The sequence below is a fragment of the Aotus nancymaae genome, unplaced genomic scaffold, assembly GCF_030222135.1.
Source record: "Aotus nancymaae isolate 86718 unplaced genomic scaffold, 86718_ANA_hifiasm-v0.15.2.pri h1tg000003l, whole genome shotgun sequence".
Classification (NCBI taxonomy): domain Eukaryota; kingdom Metazoa; phylum Chordata; class Mammalia; order Primates; family Aotidae; genus Aotus; species Aotus nancymaae.
This window is the reverse complement of record NW_026988414.1, coordinates 38,221,279-38,242,572: the sequence shown is the minus strand read 5'-3', so window position 1 is coordinate 38,242,572 and position 21,294 is coordinate 38,221,279. Positions and strand designations below refer to the sequence as shown.

General features: G+C 45.2%; 2 protein-coding genes across 5 annotated transcripts in view; one reads left to right on the top strand and one right to left on the bottom strand.

Annotated features, from left to right (window-relative positions):
* Positions 1-10,594, bottom strand: part of FAM219A (family with sequence similarity 219 member A) — a 59,326-nt gene extending 48,732 nt beyond the window's left edge. For all 4 annotated transcript variants that reach the window (XM_012463227.2, XM_012463228.2, XM_012463230.2 and 1 more), the window contains exon 1: positions 10,227-10,594. In XM_012463227.2, the coding sequence (XP_012318650.1) occupies positions 10,227-10,286 (60 nt within the window). In that variant the 5' untranslated portion in view covers positions 10,287-10,594. The remainder of the gene's footprint in view (positions 1-10,226) is intronic.
* A 256-nt stretch (positions 10,595-10,850) lies between these two features.
* Positions 10,851-21,294, top strand: part of DNAI1 (dynein axonemal intermediate chain 1) — a 64,236-nt gene continuing 53,792 nt past the window's right edge. The window contains exon 1 of the mRNA XM_012463240.2: positions 10,851-11,062. Coding sequence (XP_012318663.2) covers positions 11,015-11,062 — 48 coding nt within the window. The 5' untranslated portion in view covers positions 10,851-11,014. The remainder of the gene's footprint in view (positions 11,063-21,294) is intronic.

The following is a 21,294-nucleotide window of genomic DNA, read 5'->3' as shown; positions in this document are numbered from 1 at the left end:
TATAGGTCTCTTCTTGTAACCTATTCCTTCTTTCTCCTTTGGTCAAGGGCTTATAATTTCATATTAAGTGTGGTCAACCACTCATATGAAATTTATGAGATCTTTTCCTGAATCTGCTTCTTTCCCTCTCTTATCTGCTCAGCAGAGTCAAGGTTACTCCCTCTCACCTGGCCTATTTATTTCAAAAGGATTTAAACTTTATATTAATTCAATATTTCAGAAACCAATGCCGAAAACCAAGTAGAAAAAACAGTTTCTTCATTCTTTTTTTCTTTTTAGACAGGGTTTTGCTTTGTTGCCCAGTCTAGAGTGTAATGGTGCAATCATAGCTCATTGCAGCCTCGAACTCTTGGGCTCAAGCCATTCTCCCACCTCAGCCTCCCCAATGGCTAGAACTACAGGCATGCATCACCATACCTAGCTATTTTTTAATTTTTTGTAGAGACAGGGTCTCACTATGTTGCTCAGGCTGGTCTTAAATTCATTGCCTTAAGCAATCCTCCCACCTTAGACTCTCTAAGCACTGGGATTACAGGCATTAGCCACTGCACCTGGCCCCTTTATTCATTTCTTAAGGAGCCATATCTTAAGACTTCAGCCCCTCAGTGAAACAGATTGCTCGGCTGGCTAATATCCCCAAGAGTTCCCCTTTCCTGTGTTCTTTGCCCAGGATAACTATGATGATTTAGGGCTGCTGGGATGGCAAGTAGAATACTAGAACTGCTGTTTCGCCTTCTGAAGACCACAGCAGACATGGAAAATCAACCAAACCATGTCACTCTTTCATATGGAACCAGGACTCTGCCTTAGAATCCATCTAAACACAATGCTCCACGCAGTAAATACTGATCAAGTGGCATTGGTATGAAGGGTAATGCCTGTTTATCATCCATGCTTTATGTAGCCTGTGGAGTAGGAGGGGGTAAAATAATTATGCAGGAATGTCTCTTGAGTGGTGTGAACAGTGGGAACATTTACTGATACTGCAGAGTAAGTATTGAAACATCCCCTAATCTGGGAATCCACTTTTCATCTTAAATCTCAATTGAGACAGGATTCTTCCTGATAAAAGATTTGCATTATCTTTATCTTCTCTACTGCTTGGCAGAACATAAAAGCACAAAGCACAACCCAAGATAAAAATAAGAAATAGAACTAAGCCACAGTGGGAGCTAAGCTATGAGGACACAAAGGCATAAGAATGATATAATGGACTTTGGGGACTCATGGGGGAAGGATGGGAGGTGGGTGAGGGATAAAAGACTACACATTGGATACATTGTACACTGCTTGGGTGACAGGTGCACCAAAATCTCAGAAATTACCACCAAAGAAATTATCTACGTAACCAAAAACCACCTGTTCCCCAAAAACTATAGATAAAAAAAGAACTCAGCCATGGGATAGCCACACCAGGTTTAAAAGTAAAGTACTCACCTGTAATCCCAGCACTTTGGGAGGCGGAGACGGGCAGATCACGAGGTTAAGAGATTGAGACCATCCTGGCCAACATGGTGAAACCCCGTCTCTACTAAAAATACAAAAAAATTAGCCGGGTGTGATGGTGCATGCCTGTACTCCCAGCTACTCAGTAGGCTGAGGAGAATTGCTTGAAACCAGAAAATGGAAGTTGCAGTGAGCCAGGTCCCGCCATTGTACTCCAGCCTGGTGACAGAGCTAGACTCTGTCTCAAAAAAAAAAATAATAATAATAAAATAAAATAAAATAAAATAAAATAAGTTAAGTACTCGCTGGGCACAGTGGCTCACACCTGTAATTCCAGCACTTTGGGAGGATGTGGCAGGGGGATCTCTTGAGCCCAGGAGTTTGAGACCAGCCTGGGCAACATGGCGAAACCCCATCTCTACCAAAAAATACAAAAATTAGCTGGGGATGGTAGCACACACCTGTAGTCTCAGCTATTTGGGAGGCTAAGGTGACAGGATCACTGAGCTTGGGGAGGTCAAGGGTGCAGGAGACAGAGTGAGACTGTGTCTCAAAACAAAAAAAAAGTAAAGTACTAAATGGCTAAAATATACAATATGTAAATTATATCTCAATAAAGCTGTCCAAAAAAATAAGCATCAAACTAGCATTTGGTAGAGGGACATAAGGGAAATAAAACTCCCTTAGAAATATTATGAGAAAAGGCACTTGGTATTTGCCTCTGCACCCTAACCAAAGTTCACCAAGAGCTTCCTACTGATAGCAGCAAGTTCAGACCCTGAAAAATCAGCAACTTTCCGTTAGACACTAGCGTAGGGCAAAATGGTGTGTGTAATAAAAGATGCTTGAAAGATCTAGAAAGACTATAAATCTAGACTGGGTCACCACAGATACTAATTTTTAAGCTAAAGCTTTCCAAAGAGTATTTTTCTTTTCTTTTTTTTTAATATAAAAATTTAAGTCTTAATCCTGCTTCTTCTGTATCCAAAGAGTATTTTTCATGAAACACATTGGTTCTAAAAGATGTTAACAGATGTAACCTGAAAAAAGGTTCTATGGTTAGATAAGCTTGGGAAACATTGAGTTAAAGTAGAAAAGGTTCCTTTACTGCAGGACATCTCAGAGCCTTTAAAATGTCAGTGGGCATTGTGATGGGATGGAGCATATAGTCTTTCCCAAAGAAATTTTTTATGGAGGCTTTTTCCCCCATGAAGCACCCCAAAGGATCAATATTCCTAATACTATAGGAAATGCTGGTCTAAACCATGGGTGGCCAAGGGCTTCACCAATTCCTTCATAAGGATAAAATGGGAAATTAATATGGAAACTAGGCTGGGTGCAGTGGCTCACACCTGTAATCTCAGCACTTTGGGAGGCCAGAGTGAATAGATCACCTGAGCTAAGGAGTTTGAGACCAGTCTGGGCAACATGGCGAAACCTGTCTCTACAAAAAATTAGCTGGGCATGGTGGCACATGCATGTAGTCCCAGTTACTCAGGAGGCTGAGGTAGGAGGATCACCTGAGCCTGGGAGGCAGAGGTTGCAGTGAGCCAAGATTAAGCTACTGCACTCAAGGCTGGGTGACAGAGACCCTGTCAAAAAAAAAAAAAAAAAAAAAGATCGGAGGACTATAATTGTTGTAGTGGAGCAAGCATAGAAAGTCAACACCAAGACAAAAGTATGCCAAATTGCAGGGTCTTTATTGCCGGTAGCCATGGAGGACTTGCGTCTCTCCAACCCGTGGCCCCGAAAGGAGGGTGTCAAGACCTTTTATACCTGTAAAACCACATCACAGGTGAGGGTGAGGGGCGGGGGTGGGGGTGAGGGGCTTCAGACATTCTGAGGGCTAGTGGATTCTGTAAATCACCTCCTGGGCGGAGATGAGGGTGAGGGGCTCCGGACATTCTGAGGGCTAGGGGACTTTTGACATTCTGATTGTTACTTAAGTGGTTCACAAAAGTCAAGATTAGTTTACACATTGTCTGGGTAGGGTGAAAATTACAGACCTTAACTACTTATTACAAGGCGCAGGGGCCAAGATGGCGTGGGTTTGGACTGCCTGCCTGTCACATTAGGGGTTACAGAGAGCAGTTTCAACAGAAAGCTGAGGTATGGTTGAGGTATGCAGTTTTATGGGACTTTTACCATGTCACATAACGTTTAGCTTGTACATAATTATGTTTAAGTTAACTACATAGAGAAATATATATGGTTCTCACTCCACAGTTTGCATGCAGTTAATTCAATAAATCTTAAAATGTTCCTTCAGGTATTGTTCTTGATAGATAGATGGGATGTACTCTGCTTATAACAGCCAAAAATCTGGTGGCCAAATTAGCAAAAGCAGGCAAGGAGCCACAATCACTGAGCTTGTTTCTGCCTAGGTGTGGCCTCTTGTCATATGTTTAGACTTAGGACTTGAACAGTCATTCAGTAAACACCATTCATAACTGTATGTCCCCTCTTACTTTCACACACACTCACATCCCTCACCACCATCACAGAAACTTAAAATTGACCTTCAATAACCACAACCATCTGATCCTCAATTTGCTATCTCTGAATAACAATGATAACAAATACAAGTACAAATTTGCTTGAACTCCCTCCTGAGAATGTAAAGCCTTGGAGGAAACTCCTGCGAGCCTGTGTCCACCCTCTCTCCCAGGGCAGACCCTATAGGCCTCTTTCCTAAATAACTTCCCTAATCCACAGTCCCTCACTGCAGCCAGAAGTTCATTTGGCTGTCCCATAGTGAGGCCTGTGAGTCATGTGCCAATTTCTGAACTCCAGAGCAGAGTCAAATTCAGAGCTTTTCCCCTCCTTCCTTCCTTCCTTTCTCCTGCTCAGAAAGCCAGATTCCCACCAGAGCCTCCTTAAGAAACAATGACTTGGGACCCTGAGCCACACCTCTAGCTTCCTTCAACCAGCACCTCTGGTTATCTGCCTTAGCCCAATTCTCCTGCCTTCCCACACGCTTTGGAGCTCTCTGAACCAGTTCTCCCAGGTCTGTAGGAAGGAACAAAGCGGCTAAGCCCAAGAAGCTAAATTTCCCATATTCCCTTTCCAGACACAAGGCTCCACCTACCTTTTTAAGGAGGGGAGAGGGTCCTTGAGACTAATCAGGTTTGAATGAAGAAGCCTGTTTTCCATTTCTGCTCACTCTGGGCTTTAGGCAGTCAAGGGCAGCAGGCAGCTGGGGCTTGGAATGACTCAGCCTGAACCCCAGGTACCACAGAAGCACCTGCCTGCAGAGGCCACATTTGGGACCTCTGAGAAGCCAAGTAACTCCTGAGTGATCTCACCCCAGAAGTCGGCTCCTTTGGCACACCTTGCCTGGAAGAAGCAGCTTGGGCTCTGCTTCTACCCAACTGCAGCTTGGGCTGGTCTCAGAAAAGGAAAGTATGTGTCCTTTTCCACTTTGACTCTTGCAGGTGATGTAGTAATACAAATATCCATTCCAGAAGGAATTAGTGAAAGAGCCCAGCTCAATCAGTCAGAAAAAAAAAAAGAAAAAAAACCCTCATAGATTTGACTAGAATGATGGTAAAAGGCAAGGCCAGACACTGCAACATAAAGCACTCAGACAACAAAGGATTTTATTTTTTCTTCATCCAAGTGCTACTGGAAAGAAAATAACAACAAAACCCACTATGGCTCCTTGTTGCCATCACCAATTCCCTTGCATTCATCAAAGCAGATTGTAGGGGAGAAGTATCCATTGGCAGGTGAGCGTATTTCTTAGCAGCCCTTTTGAGGTGGAGTGGGGGACCAGTGCCAGTCTGACCTTTGATTTTCTAGAACTTCTAGGTTCCTCATAACCCCAAGAATGTGGCTTCAGCAGTAGAGCAAAGGAAAACAGCAGCCTTCTCTGATGTAAGAAATCTCTGAGACCAAAAGGTAATGGGGTCCTGAGTTTCCTGAGGTAGTGATGATCTCTTCCTCCATCCAGGTGTCCATGACACAAACCTGAGAGTCATCCTTAACTCTCTACCTCTCCACTCCACCTCCCAACAGACAGCATATCCTGCCTATTCCACTGTATTAGTATCTGTGTATCTGTCCCATTGTGTTTCTCTGCTCTGCAGGCCTTCATCATCTCCTAGCAACCTCCAATCTCATCTTCTCCAATCTCTCATCCACCACTGGAGTAATAACCTAAATTCAAGTTTGATCATGTTATTCCCTTAATTCATTCCAAATGCACTCTTTTGTTTCTTCTTCTATGCCCTTTCTTGGCTTAGCCTCATTTTGTCAGTCTGCCAAGCTTCTAGTACTCTTCCTAGGGCCAGTCCAGCAATGTCTCCTCTCTGAGGCCTTCCGTGACCACTTGATGAGGGCCCTTCCTGCTTTCTTTTGGTGCTCCTGGGCTTGGTTCTTCTCTTGCAGTACTCACTATTCTGTAGTGCCTCAATCTGAGTTCTAGAGTGTGCATCTCCCTGGAGCAAAATTCTGTTATTGAGCCCAGAACAATATCTAGCAGAGACTACATTCTTACTTGGTGTTTGTTTGATGAGGAGATGAGTAGTAAGGAGCTTCAGGCTTGAACAGACCTGATCCTCAGTTTGTAATATAGGACAGGAAAGAAGCCTCTCCCCAGGAGCCTGAGAAATACTGCTGGGTCATGAGCCACATGGACCCACTAGGAGAATTCACCCTTAAATTGAAAAGTCGTCTGACTACAAGAGGCAACTTAAGGTGTCCAGAACATAAAATTTTCCACAGTGGCTACTTACTATCTTTATAATGTTCTCTCTGCCACTTTCAGGAGCCGCTATGGCCTACCCATTGTCCCATCCTGACCATCCCCATCCATCCCTGAGTGTCAGGAAGCAGTAGGAGTCTGAAACTCCTTCCCAAGTTCATGTAGTCAAGGGGTTAGAACCTCAGCATTCCTCACCCTCTCCCAAAGGAGGCTGTCACTCTTTCTCATGACACTCCATTGATCTCTACTCTTTTTGACATACATCTAAAAACCTTCCTGTAGCCATCTGAGCCCATCCTTCTTTTGGCCACCTATGGGAAAGATCTTACTGTCTCTGTATCCTTAAGGTACTTGATCTGAGTAGATGCTCGTGAACTAAACAAATGAGTTAACAGATAACCTAGTTTCAGTGAGGCTAGAGTAACATGTCTTTCAACTGTACAGAGACCCTGTCTGGTGCCATTTCCCATTCTTTAAGTCTCTTTAGTCCCTCAGAACACAGGAGGCAGGGTATTGCCTGACACAATTAAGTGCTTAAAAGCTCCATTTGTTCTTCTTACAACAAATCTCTTCCTCTCCAATTGCAGCTGAAGAGAAGACATAGACTGTGCATCTGCACCAACAAGCTGAGCAGACAGACAATAGGTCCAGAGACCTATCCCTGTTGCTCATACAAACAATATACCAAACTCAACCCAACTGATCAACAGAGAGCCTTGGGCTGCTAGGAGCTTCTCTAGATCAGTGAGGTGTATGGCTCAAACACCGAGCTGACACACAAACTGTGCCTATCCCTCACAGTTTCTTTGGGAGAATCTATGCTCAGAAACACTCAGGATTGTCTGAGAGACAGATATAGAAGGAATGGAGTCCAATGGATAGGTCTCTAAGAGGAGCTCTCACTCCTTTCATAAGGAGACAGGAAGAGACCCTGGGGACTTCTCAGGGATATATTCAGGCCTAGTTCAGCTGCTGAGTTGCAGCAAGGCCAATTAAATAATTGGTGTGATGGGGAAAGGAGGGAAGCCACTCCTTTCAGGCAAACTCCCACTAGAGACAGGAGGCTCCATGCAGCTGTGATAACAGCAGCAGCAATAACAGGGCAGGGATCTCCTCCTCTTCCTCCCACTAGCTGAGATCTAATGCTTAAATTAGCACCTTGGAAACACCCAGATCTGCTAGCTGCCTTCTCTGCAACTCCTCCAGGACTTCTTTTCAAGCTTGAGTTTCTCTTTTAAGTAAATAATTTAAAAAATAAAGATGTGCTCCCCCTAGAGTTTATCTTTTCAAGTAGGGAATGGCCTCTGGATTCTTCCCATCACTATGGGCTGGGGAGAGTTATTTGATGATGGCATCCATGTGACAAGCGTCTATCTGTACAGCTTGGTCCAGAAAGGGGCAATGATGCTGACACCAGCATTGCCTGGCTCCCTTGGGGCTTAAGGAGGCAGCCCCTACTCTGCCTTCAGGGGGGATCACACTAAGAAAGTAAGCAAAAGAAACAAACTTTGATAAACTGTGGGCTCAAGGGCAGGGCCACATCTGTGTCTGTGTTGCTAACCACTCTATCCCTAATAACTAGTTTAATATTTGGGACAGAGCAGATACTCAATAATTATTTGATAAATCTATTGCTGAATCAATAATATCAGGTCTCTGTGATAGTCTTTAGAAAGGGTTAGGAATCAGGGCAATGTCTATGACCCTCAAATGAGGGATGATTATATTGCTCTTTCCATAAGGCTCACATTCAACTTTAATAAAGTATACTCAGGCTGGGCGTGGTGGCTCACCCCTGTAATACCAGCATTTTGGGAGGCTGAGGTTGGTGGACCACTTGCGGTCAGGCATTCAAGACTAGCCTGGCCAACATGGTGAAACCCCATCTCTAATAAAAATACAAAAATTAGCCACGCGTGGTGGCAGGCGCCTGTAATCCCAGCTACTCGGGAGGCTGAGGTAGGAGAATCGCTTTAATCTGGGAGGTGGAGGTTGCAGTGAGCCAAGATTGTGCCACTGCACTCTGGCCTGGGTGACAGAGAGACCCCCGTCTCAAAAAAAAAAAAAGTATCCTGCAGACAAGGGTGACTTTAGCACTTAAAAGGATCTGAAGGCAGTCAGAGCTTTTCTAAGTGCCTCCTTGCCACACATACTTTAACTCCAGGGCCACACAGACTGGAAGCAGCTCAAGAGTCCTCTACCCAGCCAAACCACTATTCAGAATTTTAGGCAATAACAGAAGCATGAAGGACAACTGAGAGAGCCTGGTGGCTCTATTTCTTCTCCCCTTTCCTTGAACAGCTATTTCCTCCCTTCTTGGGAACCCCAGATGGGAGATAAGAGCCAACTCATTGCTTCCTTCTCCTGATACACTTGAACCACCTCTTCCTTCATCCACCCTTTGTTTTGATTCTTGTTTAGATGCTTAGAACTGGAAGGGCTATCTAGTATGACAAGACAGGTTACCTAGAAAGAGAACTCAGAAAGGAAAATTCTCTTCAGCCAGCCCAAAGTCATTTTTTACGTTCAGGGGATGGACTTCTCTCCAGGATTTTCCGGCTCCCAAATAATCCTATGATGGCATTAGGCTAGGAAAAAGTCCTGCAACTCCTCTCTCCAGTTTAATATTGTATACTTCTGTAAAACTTCTTTGTTTTTGCTTTTAGAACTGTATAAGTAGTCACGAAAGGAGGAAAAAACCACTTGTCTCCTGCTAAGTGGCCACTAATGATTGTCTCTACCATCCTCCAAAAGGTGTGACAGAGAGGTGGTGATGGGTCCCTGCCAAAGCCCATCTTGGCTGTCATAATGGGTAGGTTACTCGACCAGGAAGTTACAAAGCACATCTGTCAGCCAGCGGGTTGTAGGCCCAACGGTAGACCTGTTTCTGGCAACTCTCCCTAACACAGAAGCAGAAGACTTAGGGAGCCTAGAGCTTCAGAACTTGGCAAGCTCAGCTCTGCTCCAGCCAGCACAACTCAGAGAAATAGGTCATCCACACTTTTGGGTTCCTAACCCACCTTGCCTCCTTCCAATTCCAGCTCAGGCTCCAAGGGGATAAAGCAAACACAGCCTAGACATTCCCTCTCTACCCTACTCACTATACGGGCTGGCTAGGCCTCCACGTCTCCCACCCGGTTGCCAGGCAGACAAGAGAGGTCAGGTAGCCCCCAGGAGACCAGCAAGCATGGTCTCCCTTAGGCCTAGCCTCCGTGCACCCGAGTTGCCCTCCCCCTTCCATTCCCTCCGCGCCGGCAGCGATGACATCATTCCTCCCTGACTCCGGGACCGCGGACAGGCGGCAGGATCCGCGCCCAGCAAGGACTTCAGGCACGTAGGCCTAAGATAATGGGGGCTCTTCCCAACCAGTGGGCACAGACAGCTCCAGCGCGGCCCCGCTTCCTCTCCCGTTGGTTCCCGAGCGCTCACATCTGCACCCCGATTCCCCATCTCGTCGCGCGTACTCTCCTTCCCCGTTTAGATGCCCCCAGCCTGGACTGCCTGAGTTCCCCAAAGGAAAAAAACGGAATTCCCAGGTTCTGCACGAACCACCTTCCCCCACTGGTCCCTCACCCCGGCCCAGGGTTCTTATCCATATATCCAGCGGACAGGCGGGCAGGCCCCTCCTCTTCTAAAAGCTGATTCCCAATCTCTCTTAGCCTGACGGCTCCCCCGCCTTTAGCATCACAGGCCTGTAGAACTAAACGCCTCCCCATCGCCCATCCCAGCCCCCTGGGCCTGCCGCCGGCGGTGCCCCATGACAGCTCCCTCGCCAGCCCCCGCTATGGGCCTCCACTAGCATTGTGCACCATTGTGACCCCTCCGTTCCATCCGACGGTGCTTTGCCTCCACCGACGGTGCCCTCCGCCCTTACAAGTCCCTTTTCTCTCACCCAGCATATTCTCCCACGGTTTTCTCATCCTGCAAGTTCCCCTCCCCCGGCAATACGTTTTCAGGGATCTCTTTGCCCCATCCGAAGGCGCCCCTCCGCACAGTCCCCGAGGCCTGATTGCCTCCTTCACCCTCAAGCGACGCCCCCTCCCGGCCCTGGCCTGCCCGCCGCCCGCCCCCTCACCAGCGGCTGCATCTCCGAGTGTGCGGTGGGCACCTGGAACCGGTCGATCTCCTCCATCATGGTGCCGGCGGGCGAGCAGACCAGGGGCCGGGCGCGGCCGGGGATGCCGACGGGACCGCGCGGGGCGGCGGCCCCAGGAGCCCGGCGGGTGGTGCAGACTAGGCCGCCCTGGACCAGTCGGGAGGGCAGGGGCAGGGCGGATGCAGGGGTGGGCGGGGGCGAGAGGTTCGCAGGCTGGCTGACGCCGGCGTGACTCCGTGGGCTTGCCTAGCACTACAGCGGCTGCGGCCGGGGCCGAGCTGCAGGTCTTGCCTCGCCTCCTACTCCGCCACCGCCTCCTGTCAGCAGCTCAGCCACTGCGGTTACTCGGCAACTCCACTTCCGGGTCCGGGACACCGCCCGGAACTTGCATTATTCATGAGGAGGCGGTGTCTGGGGACTCCAGCCCCGCCCACATACGGGAGTTCCGAAGGTGCGCAATTCCTGAGGGGCGGGGCTTAGTGGAGACTGGCTCGCCGCGCGCCCAACCCCGCCTCCTCTCCGGGCCGGCTGGGGTCTTCAGAGGCGCCTGCGCCTTGGCTGCCGGATGGTTGCTGGGTAACCGCGTCAGGGAGTTGGATTTTATCCTGCAAGGACGAGGAGACCCACAACGACGGCTGTCCTAAAGAACCCTTGCGACTGGTTGTTGAAGTGGAAGAGAGTCCAGATTTCTTGTGTGTGGTCAAGGAGACGGACAAACTTTTTGTCTTCAGGCGAGGGAGCGTTTTGTAAGCTCTCCAGGGATTGAGATGTTTCCTGCTTCTACCAAGACTCCCCATAAACAGCCTCGTAAGCAGGTAACTCAGCACACTTTGCCTCCCCTGATGACCTCTGACCTTCGTCGTTGCTAGTGACTACTAATCATACCTCTCCTACTGATCCTTGATCTTTTGTCTGTTGACCCCTAGCCTTCTCACCCCCCCGACCCCCGCCCCGTGACCTCTGGCATGTGCTCCCACTGACCTCTGACTCTGTCCTGCTCTTTACCACTAATCCTGGTCTTCTCGCTCATACTGTGTAACTGTATAAGTAGTCACGAAACTCACCGTTTCTTACCTCTCTCCTACTTTTCTTAACCATCCCCATCCCTTCACTCCACTTTACCCCATGGACTCATTCTGACCAGTCTATCCGCCTTAACTCCCCCATTCCCCTTACCACGAGCGAGTTCCTTCCTCCTTGTCCTCACATTCTTGTCCCAAAGGAATTTTTTTCTTTTCTTTTCTTTTTTTTAAGACAGAGTCTTTGCCCTATAGACCAGGCTGGAGTGCAGTGGCGCCATCTCAGCTCTCTGTAACCTCTGCCTCCCAGATTCAAGCGATTCTCCCACTTCAGCCTCCCCAGTAGCTGGGACCACAGGCGTAGGGCACCACACCCAGCTAAATTTTGTATTTTTGGTAAAGACAGGATTTCCCCATATTGCCCAGGCCCATCTCAAACTCCTGAACTCAAGTGATCCTCCTACCTTGACCTCCCAAAGTGCTGGGATAACAGGCATGATCCACTGTGCCCAGCCTCAAAGGCATTCTTTATCCAACCCTTTACTGAGTGCCTAGCTCTGGGCTAGGTGGGAACACAGGCCTTGCCGTTTGGGAGTCCACAGAGGGTGTGCAAGAGAACTAAACAGGACACAGGACAGGTTATATGCAGGAGTCTGATTTTATTTTCTGTGCTGAGAGGGTTATCAGGAGAGAGAGGGCAGGCAAAAAGGAAGAGGAGAGAGGCCCTTTCTCATCACTGTCCCCACCCCCACACTGCACAATCCAAAACTCACCCCCAACTATTTCTAGAGCCTCATATGTCTCTCTTCCCTGAGAGCCCCTGGTCCATTCCTGTGATTCATTCAGCTATGTGAACATTATGCTCTGATTACCACCTGGACAGATGTCATCCCTTCTCACAGGAAACCCGAGTCATACACCCCTTAACCCACTGAGCAGAGTTCTGCTTTCTTCCTCAGCATCACCACAGAAGGCAAGCTAGTCCCAGTTTCCTAAAGAGCCTTCTGTGGTGAAGCCACTCAGTCCTTCAGGAACAACTTTTTCCAAACCCTTTATGAATTACCACTCGGCTAATGTACAGTTTCTATCTCTGGAAAGCAAGACTTCTATTTATTTATTTCAAGCCTAGGAATATTGAGGTGTAGAGAGTCAATCTGTGGCCACGCTATTTATCAGTTTGCATATTTTGGTCTAGCCTTCATATTAGCCTTTGCTCCCCTGCTTCTTTCACCTGGTCTTCTGTAGCAGATGGACCTGACTTCCTTAGGTCTCTGCAGCCTTGGGGAAGCTGCTATTCCTGTATGACCATGCCCTAATTTTATGTTGGATTGGGCTTTATGTTGAAGTACATGTACTGTGTTTGAGCCTCCTGACCCTATATTTACAGGCAGTTTACTTTTATTTATTTTCTATTTTTGCGTTTTTTACTTTTGAGATGGAGTTTCGCTCTTGTCATCCAGGCTGGAGTGCAATGGTGCAATCTCGGCTCACTGCAACCTCCACCTCCCGGGTTCAAGTGATTCTCCTGCCTCAGCCTCCTAAGTAGCTAGGATTACAGGCATGCACCACCATGCCTGGCTAATTTTTGTGTTTTTAGTAGAGATGGGGTTTCACCATATTGGTCAGGCTGGTCTTGAACTCCTGACCTCAGGTGGTCCAACCCTGCTATGCCTCCCGAAGTGCTGGAATTACAGGCATCAGCCACTGCACCCCAGCAGTTTGCTTTTAATATAAACAGTATTGAGGTCTGGTTCATATATAATAGAACGTACCATTTTAGTTGTACGTGTTGACAAGTTTTAACAAATTTACACAGGTGTGAACCACCACCACACTCAAGATATAGGATACTTTATCCCAAGAAGTTTCCTGTGCCTCATCCCACCTCCTGTTCCCCACCCCTGGCCTGCCTAGGTAACCATAGATCTGCTTTCTGTCATTGCAGATTTGATTTGTCTTTTCTAGCAACTTGCAGTGTGAACAAGCTTGGGATAGGTTTCTCTAGCCTGTTAGGGAGACATTAGGGACTAGTTACGTTGACAGCAGAGAGAGGTAAGAGTAGACATAAAGCCAGAAAAACCTGGGTCAACTGGCACTGCCCCCTGGAGGGAAGTGTTGTTTTAGTTCAGAGTAAATATTGGTATGTGGGGTGTGAGGAAAGGTCGGGTTTTGCTAGGTTGTATTCACCCATTTTCTTGCCTCAGTGAAGACCAATTTGAGTCAGTGCTAATCAGGTGTGGGATGTCCTAGAGATGTTTGAGAAGTTGTCCCTGTCTTCTGGGAATCAGTTTGGTGAGGGAGACAGAACACAGGCATACAAAGATAAGGGAGGATGAGATCCTTGGGGATGAAGGGGAGAGAGACCTGCAGGTTAGAGCAACAGAAAGGCTTCAGGGAGGAGGTAGGTAGGACTGGGATGCCATGGGTGAGGGAAGATCAGGATTGGGTTTGTTAGAGAATGAGGGGAGATTAAATTCCATTTGTTCATGTCGCTCCACTAATCATACCTTTTAGCAGTTCCCTGTTACTCTCAGGATAAAGTCCCAAAAGTCCAGTTTGCTTGGTATGGCCTTTGCCACCCTGCATGGTCTTGCCTTTGCTACCCATCCTACTTCAAACCTCACCATTTCTCTGTGAAAATTCCACAATCCTAGCAAACTGAACTGCCCTCACCTCCTGGAAAGTGATATTCACACTTTTTCTCCTCTAAGCTTTTGAAATCTTTTCTGTCTGCTAGTACCTGCTCTACCCCACTCTGCCCCAAATCTTTCCTTCATATCCTATTCATACTTCAGGTCTAAGCTTGGCCTTCATATTCTTCTACAAATGATTAAGTCCTCTTTCTGGAGGCAAGGTAGGGTGCTATCCCCACTAGACTATAAACTCTGTTATGGTAAGGATCATGTCTGTCTTGTTCATTGATGATTCCCCTCTACCTAGCACCATACCTGGACTATATTAAATTCAGAGAAAATAAGTTCAATATGAATTCTGAATATCCCAAGTTGCTCTTTGGACATTTTTATCTGAATGTGTTTGAAGGATAGGAAGGGGTGAACTTGGGATGGGGAGACTAGTGGAGGATTATTATAACAAGGAGATGTAACTGTGTAAGCATGTTTTTCCAGGTGCATGATCGTATCTGCAGTAGGGCTATGAATGATTCAAATTTGAACCACACGTATCCATGCCTTAAGAGCTGGGTGTTGGAGACTAAGAGATAAAAAATATTGATGTGTAAATATTCATGCAGTAATTATTTATCATACCCACTCTGTATTAGGTACTGTTCTGGGTATTGGTGATATACCAAGAAACAAAACAAACAAAAATCCCTGCTCTCATGGAGCTTATTTTTTAGTTGGTGGTAAAGGGTCAATAAATAAATATGTAAAATATATGGTATATCAGATGGTGGTAGACCCCAAGAAGAAAACTAAATAGAAGAAGTAGACTAAGAAGTTCAGGGAATCAGAAGATTATCATTTAAATAGAAGGGTCAGGGAAAGTGTCACAGAGGTGACATATGAGCAAAGACCTGAAGGAAATGAAAGAGTTAGCTATGCAATATCTGGGGGTGGGGTGTGGGGTGAAGGGGTGGGGATGGGGGAAACATTCCATATAGATGGCATAGCAAGTATAAAGTCCCTGAGATGGGCGCCTGCTACACATGTTCTGGGTCAGCAAGAAAAGGAGTAGGAAAAGTGGCAGGAGATAAGGTCAGAGAGGTACATTCCATTACCCCATAGAGTTAATCAAATAACCCATGGCATATTAAATTGGTCATTATGGAGCTTCATGAATCATAATTTGTAATTAAAATGCATGAACGTCAGGCACCATAAACCATGACCAGCTCAAAACATCACTGGTAATGCCCAAATAGCAAAATGTCCTTCCTGAAAATTGTGAGAATGCCAACTGGCTGCATGTATACATGTACAGGAGGAGCTTTGCAGCGTTGCCAAACATTGCCTGGCAGCCAGACTTCTTAGTAGAAAACCGAATTAGAGTCTTCTGTGAACTCCAGTTAAAAGCTAATTTTAGTTTATGACTAACAAATTTTAGTACCCCTTTATAACTCAGTTGGTTACCATAAAAAAAATCAGAGTCTGGAATTTTACATCATTTTCCTGTAAAAGCCAAAGAAACTACTTCTATTTTGGATCATTTTGTGGTCTCTCAAGAGGCTCCTATTGTGCAATACTTTTAGAAATATTGATCTAGATTAGGAGTGACTAGGGTAGGAGTGAGTGGGCAGGGTTGGGTATAAGGCCAAGAGTCTTGTATGATTCAGAGATTTTGAGCCTGGTGATGGGGCCTGGTATCCATAGTTGTAAAGACAGGATGATGTATTTCTGTATGTCCAAAGTAAGATCGCTTCATTCCTGTGATCTCAGTGTCATTCTTATACATATATTCCTCAAGCCCTAGATATGATCTTTTACCCCCTTACCTCTTAAATAGCTCTCACATTAAACTACTTTTTTTCATATACACTGCCACCTCCCTAGCCCAGCCTACAATCATCTCACCTTGTAACTAGTCTTGTAACTAGTACAAAGCCTTGTAACTAGTCTTCCCCACATTCACTCAGTCCCTTTTCAATCCATTCTCTACACTGCATCAAAAGTGATCTTTTTTCTTTTCAAACTGTCAATCTGATTATGTCATTCCCCACTTAGAACACTTAGTGACTTCCCATTGCTTTCAGGATAGGGACCAGATTTTTAGATAATCCCTCCAAAGACCTGAATGGGCCTGAGGCCTACCTGGGTCTCTATACCTTAATTTGTACCACCGCTCTTCTCCCGTTATTGCTGTACCTTAGTTCTATGTGCTGCCTCCCTCTTTCTGGAATGCTCTTCACACCCTCCCTCACACACATGTACCTATTCTTTTTTTTTTTTTTTTTTTGAGACAGAGTCTCACTCTGTCACCAGGCAGTAGGCTGGAGTGCAGTGGCGCAATCTCGGCCCACTGCAACCTCTGCCTCCCAGGTTCAAGTAATTCTCTTGCCTCAGCCTCTTGAGTAGCTGGGACTAGAGGTGCGGGCCACCACACCCAGCTAATGTTTTGTATTTTTTAGTAGAGATGGGGTTTTACCATGTTGGTCTGGATGGTCTCAATCTCTTGACCTCATGATCTGCCTGCCTCAGCTTCTCAAAGTGCTGGGATTACAGGCGTGAGCCACCATGCCCGGCCACACATGTACCTTCTCTTAAGATTTCAGCCCCCAAATCAATCCCCACAACCTGCCCCAATGCCCCCTGCCCTGTTATGGAAGATAGGGTAAGTGTCCTCTGTTATATAGAGTCTCATTGCTCTGTGTTCCTTTCTTCCATAGCATGCATCACAGTTTGTAATTATTCACTTAATTTGTGTAATTATTTGAGTATTATATGTCTCTCCCATTAGATTGTGAGCTCCTTGAGAGCAGGGCCTGTGGATGTTTTGGCTTATATCTGTATTCTCAGCTCCTAAAACAGTGGCCATGACGTCAAAAGCTCTTGATGAATGTTGAATGAATGATCAACTCTGGTTGGGGAAGTAGCACAGGGGTCTATGGAAGCATGTAGTAGGGGATCTGCGTTCTGATTCTGGGGGAATTAGGGAAGACTTCTGCAGGGGACCACCAGTATTTAAGGTCTGGATAGAGGAAGAAGAGTCCAACATGGAGAAAAAGAAGGAGTAATCAGAGAAGTAAGAAGACAACAAGGAAAAATAATATCTCAGAAGCCAAAGGAAGAATGTGTTTCTAGTGAAACTGTATGGTAAGCCAAGTTGCATGTTGCTAATGTGTCAATGAAGATAAGCACTAAGATATAACCATTAGATTTAATAACGTAGAAGTTATTGAGGACCTTGGAAAGGACAATTTCAGAGGGAAAAGCTAAACTGAATTGAGCTCAGAAGGCAGTAAGGACTATGTAGGCAAAGATGAAAGACTTGAATATATTAAATGCTGAGGGGAAGGATCCTGAATGGAGAGAGAAGTTGAAGATAAAGGAGAAAGGTTAAATAATGACTGGAGCTAAGTCTCTGAGGAGATGATGCTGTGGACAGGAGGAAGCACACTTTGTAACAGGAGAGGAGAAAGGATGGATGCAGTTGATGATCATTTTGAGGTTTAGCAGCAGAAAGCTGAGAGAGTTTTTTCTTCTTTTCCCCTAGTAGTGTTATGGAGTTCCTTCTGGAAGTGATAACTAGAAAACAAATTTTGCCAATGGCAGTTCCATTTTGTTATGATTATAGTCATGCTATTTTCAGAGTTATGGTCTGAGGTTTGTCATGCATAATTATCAGATTATAAAACAGCTGTAAGCATTTGAGGCCAGAACTTGTTTTCCTCCCCTGTGTACTAGGGGGCCTAGCATATTGTTAGTACTTGGTACATGCCAGGTACTCAAATAATAATGGCAGAGGGCTCTTGTGCTCATTGCTAGGCTTTGCAGCCTGCAAGTTAATGCTAAGGAGTAATGTTGACTCTCTGGCTCCAGCTGTGAGCAAGCCACATTGTTTTCTGCCAGTTAGGAATTTGTATGAAGTGTTCAATCTTTGCAGTCACTGAGCACTGACAGAGTTGTATGCAAGAAGCAAGCAAAGGACACAGCTGTTGTAACTTTAGCTTCACTGGTTTGAGTCTCACAACACTTTGTCCTACTCACTGAGTCACTAGATTCTGGTTTGCCTGGTGAATTTATGTCCTCCATTTATCTCACCTCCTAGATTGAGAACCCTGGGTGTGAGAACTAACTCAATCTTGGTTCTTCTTTAGCTGTCATCCGAGGACTTGACACATAGTAGATGTTTAATAAATGCTAGATGAATGAATAATGACTGAATGAATTAGCTGATGAGTGAATAAATGAGTGATGGAAGGTATGTACTGCACTACCCTGAACACTATCTTTTCTTTCTTAGCCTGCAGAAGAAGCAATTCATGTCTCCTTCATCCTAGTCAAAGCAGCCTAATCCTATTAATTATGTATGACCCTACCCCTAATATTTAAGCTTATTTTTCTATGTTTATTCTTACATTACATCCATTTGCTCATTTACTTATTGTGTCAATGTGTCAGGTATTGAGCCTCAACTCTTGTTTGAGAACAAATTGGTGTATATATAGATAAAATAATCTGCTGATCCTTGGAGAGGCATCTGCTTCCGTGCCTCTGTGTCTTTGTTAATTATTTTGTTTCCTCTGCATGATATGCCCAAGTCTTCTCTACTGTTCCTGCCCTTTACAGACCTGGCAAACTCTAAGGCACATTGCTTTAAGTTAAGGTCTTTAAGTTGCAAGGAACAGAGGCTCACTCAAGTTACCTCAGATAAGGAGGATGAGAGAAGGGGGACGGCATATATGTGGGGAGTTACAGATGGTTATTATAAATACATAGATACCCTAGAATTGAAATTGGAAAGCAATTGATTATGAAACAGGTATAGGGACCAACTCCTTTTTCCATATCTCTCATGGCCTCTCTATTACTCTTAACTATGTTTCAGTCTTATTCTTATTTCCCAACTGGCCAGATTTTCCATGGTCTCTGCTCCCTCATAATTTTAGTATGTTTCCATCTCATCATGGCTGTTCTGACGTCTCTCACAAACATTTCCATCAATATCTTAATCCGACTACTGGTTTTCCCTGTAGTCCTCATTCAAATTCTTAAGGAGGGAATCTGCTTGAACCCAGCTCATCTATTCATGCTAGGCAGTGTCAGCAGGGAACGAGATCCTATGGCTGTTTAAGCAACCAAAGCTAGAAGGAGGTATTCTCTTTCCTCAGCTCCTCCAGTGCAAGATATAACTTGCTTTATTCTAAAGTAACTTCTACGTTGTTTCTGGTAAATCTTTTTCTCATGAATTGTACCGGAAGGGGCCTCAGATTTCTTCTAGTCCAATGCTTTCATTGAGGGCTGATATTTACATTATAAAAGGTCCTGTCCTTTACAAAAGCCTTTACTATAGGGTTTTAAAAATAGCACATTTCTGCAATGAATTTTAAAATATAGCACACAGGCCAGGCATGATGGCTCATGGCTGTAATCCTAGCACTTTGGAAGGCTGAGGCAGAAGGATCGCTTGAGCCTAGGAGTTTGAGACCAGCCTGGACAACATAGCAAGACTCCATTGCTATAAAACAACAGCAACAACAACAAAGATTAGCCAGGCATGGTGGCATGCACCTGTAGTCCCAGCTACTCGGGAGGCTGAGGCTGGAAGATCCCTTAAGCCCAGGGGTTCAAGACTACAGTGAGCTATGATTTTTACCACTGCATTCTAGCCTGGGCAACAGAGTGAGAACCTGTCTATAAAATAAATAAACAAAATGCAGCATACTTTATATATAACTCTTAAAGACCTTAATTTAGGGGATTTATATTCTGACCATGATGCAGAAATCTACACTGGACTTTCCTTCCCACTGTAAACAGCTGTAAGCTTGAACATAATACATGACACTAATGTTTTGAGGTATTAGACAATGGACAGCATAGAACAATGATTCCTGAGGGAAGTAAAACACTCAGTGTGAATCACACATTTACCCTTGCTCTCTGCCTAGGGACAATTTCTTGATCATAGCTCAGAGACGTAGATCCAAAGGAGAGCATAATAGTACCAGGGAGATAACCCAGATGTTGGAATTAGCAGGCAATGTCTTTAAAGCAGCTGTTATAAATATATTTATGGACCTAAAGGAAATATCATTTTAATGGATGCATAGATGGAGAATCTAAGCAGAGAAATGGAAACAGTAGAAAAATTCAGTATCAGAAATTAAACATTTCGTTGGCTAGGCCTAACAGCTGAATGTGAATATGGATCCATGGAAATTATTCAATCTGGAGAACAGAGAGAAACAAGTTTGTTTTGTTTTGTTTTGCTTTGTTTTTCTTGTAAAAAGAGAACCTGGCTGGGCGTGGTAGCTCATGACTATAATCCCAGCACTTCAAGAGGCCGAGATGGGAGGATCACTTGAGCCCAGAAGTTTGAGACTAACCTGGGCAACATAAGGCAACCTTGTCTCTACAAAAAATTAAAAAATTAGCCGGGTGTGGTGGTTGTGCGCCTGTGGTCCCACTACGCAGGAGGCTGAAGTGGAAGGATCGCTTGAACCCAGGAGATCAAGGATTCTGTGAGCTGTGACTGCGCCACTGCACTGCAGTCTGGGTGACAGAGTGAGACCATGTCTCAGAAAAAAGAGAAAAGAAAAAGAAAAAACAGGCACCCTGTTACTGAGTCTCCATGAAAAAAATAAAAGTAAAAGAGAGGGCCTTAGAGACCTATGAAATATATTATTTATGTATCTGGAACATGTGTATAGTTGGAATATGAGAAAGAAAAAGAGGAGGAAAAATAAAGTAATAGTGGTCAAAAGTTTCCTAAACTTGGTGGAAAACATATGACTATCAGAAACTCAGTGAGCCCAAGCAGGGTAAATATAAATAAAACCGTATCTATGTCTGTCAGAGTCAAACTACTGAAAACCAAAGATAAAACCAAAACCTTGGAAGTAGCCAAAGAAAAATGACACATTGCATACAGGAGAACAATTATATGAATTGTAGTTGACTTCTCATCATAAACAATGTAGGCCAGAAGACAATGGAATGGCTTTGTTGTTGTTGTTGTTGTAGTCCCACTCTGTCACCCAGGCTGGAGTGCAATGGCATGCTTACAGCTCACTGCAGCCTTGACCTCCTGGGCTCAAGTGATCCTCCTGCCTCAGCCTCCCAAGTAGCTGGGACCACAGGCATGTATCACCAAGCCCAGCTAATTTTTTTATTTATTGTAGAGACAGGGTCTCACTATGTTGCCCAGGCTGGTCTTGAACTCCTGGGCTCAAGTGATCCTCCTATCTCAGCTTCCCAAAGTGCTGGTATTACAGGTGTGAGCCACTGTGCCTGACTTGGAAAGACATATTTAAAGCACTGAAAGAAAATTACTGTCAACTCAGAATTCTATATCCAGAAAAAAATACCCCTCAATTATATGAATTGTGGTTGACTTCTCATCAT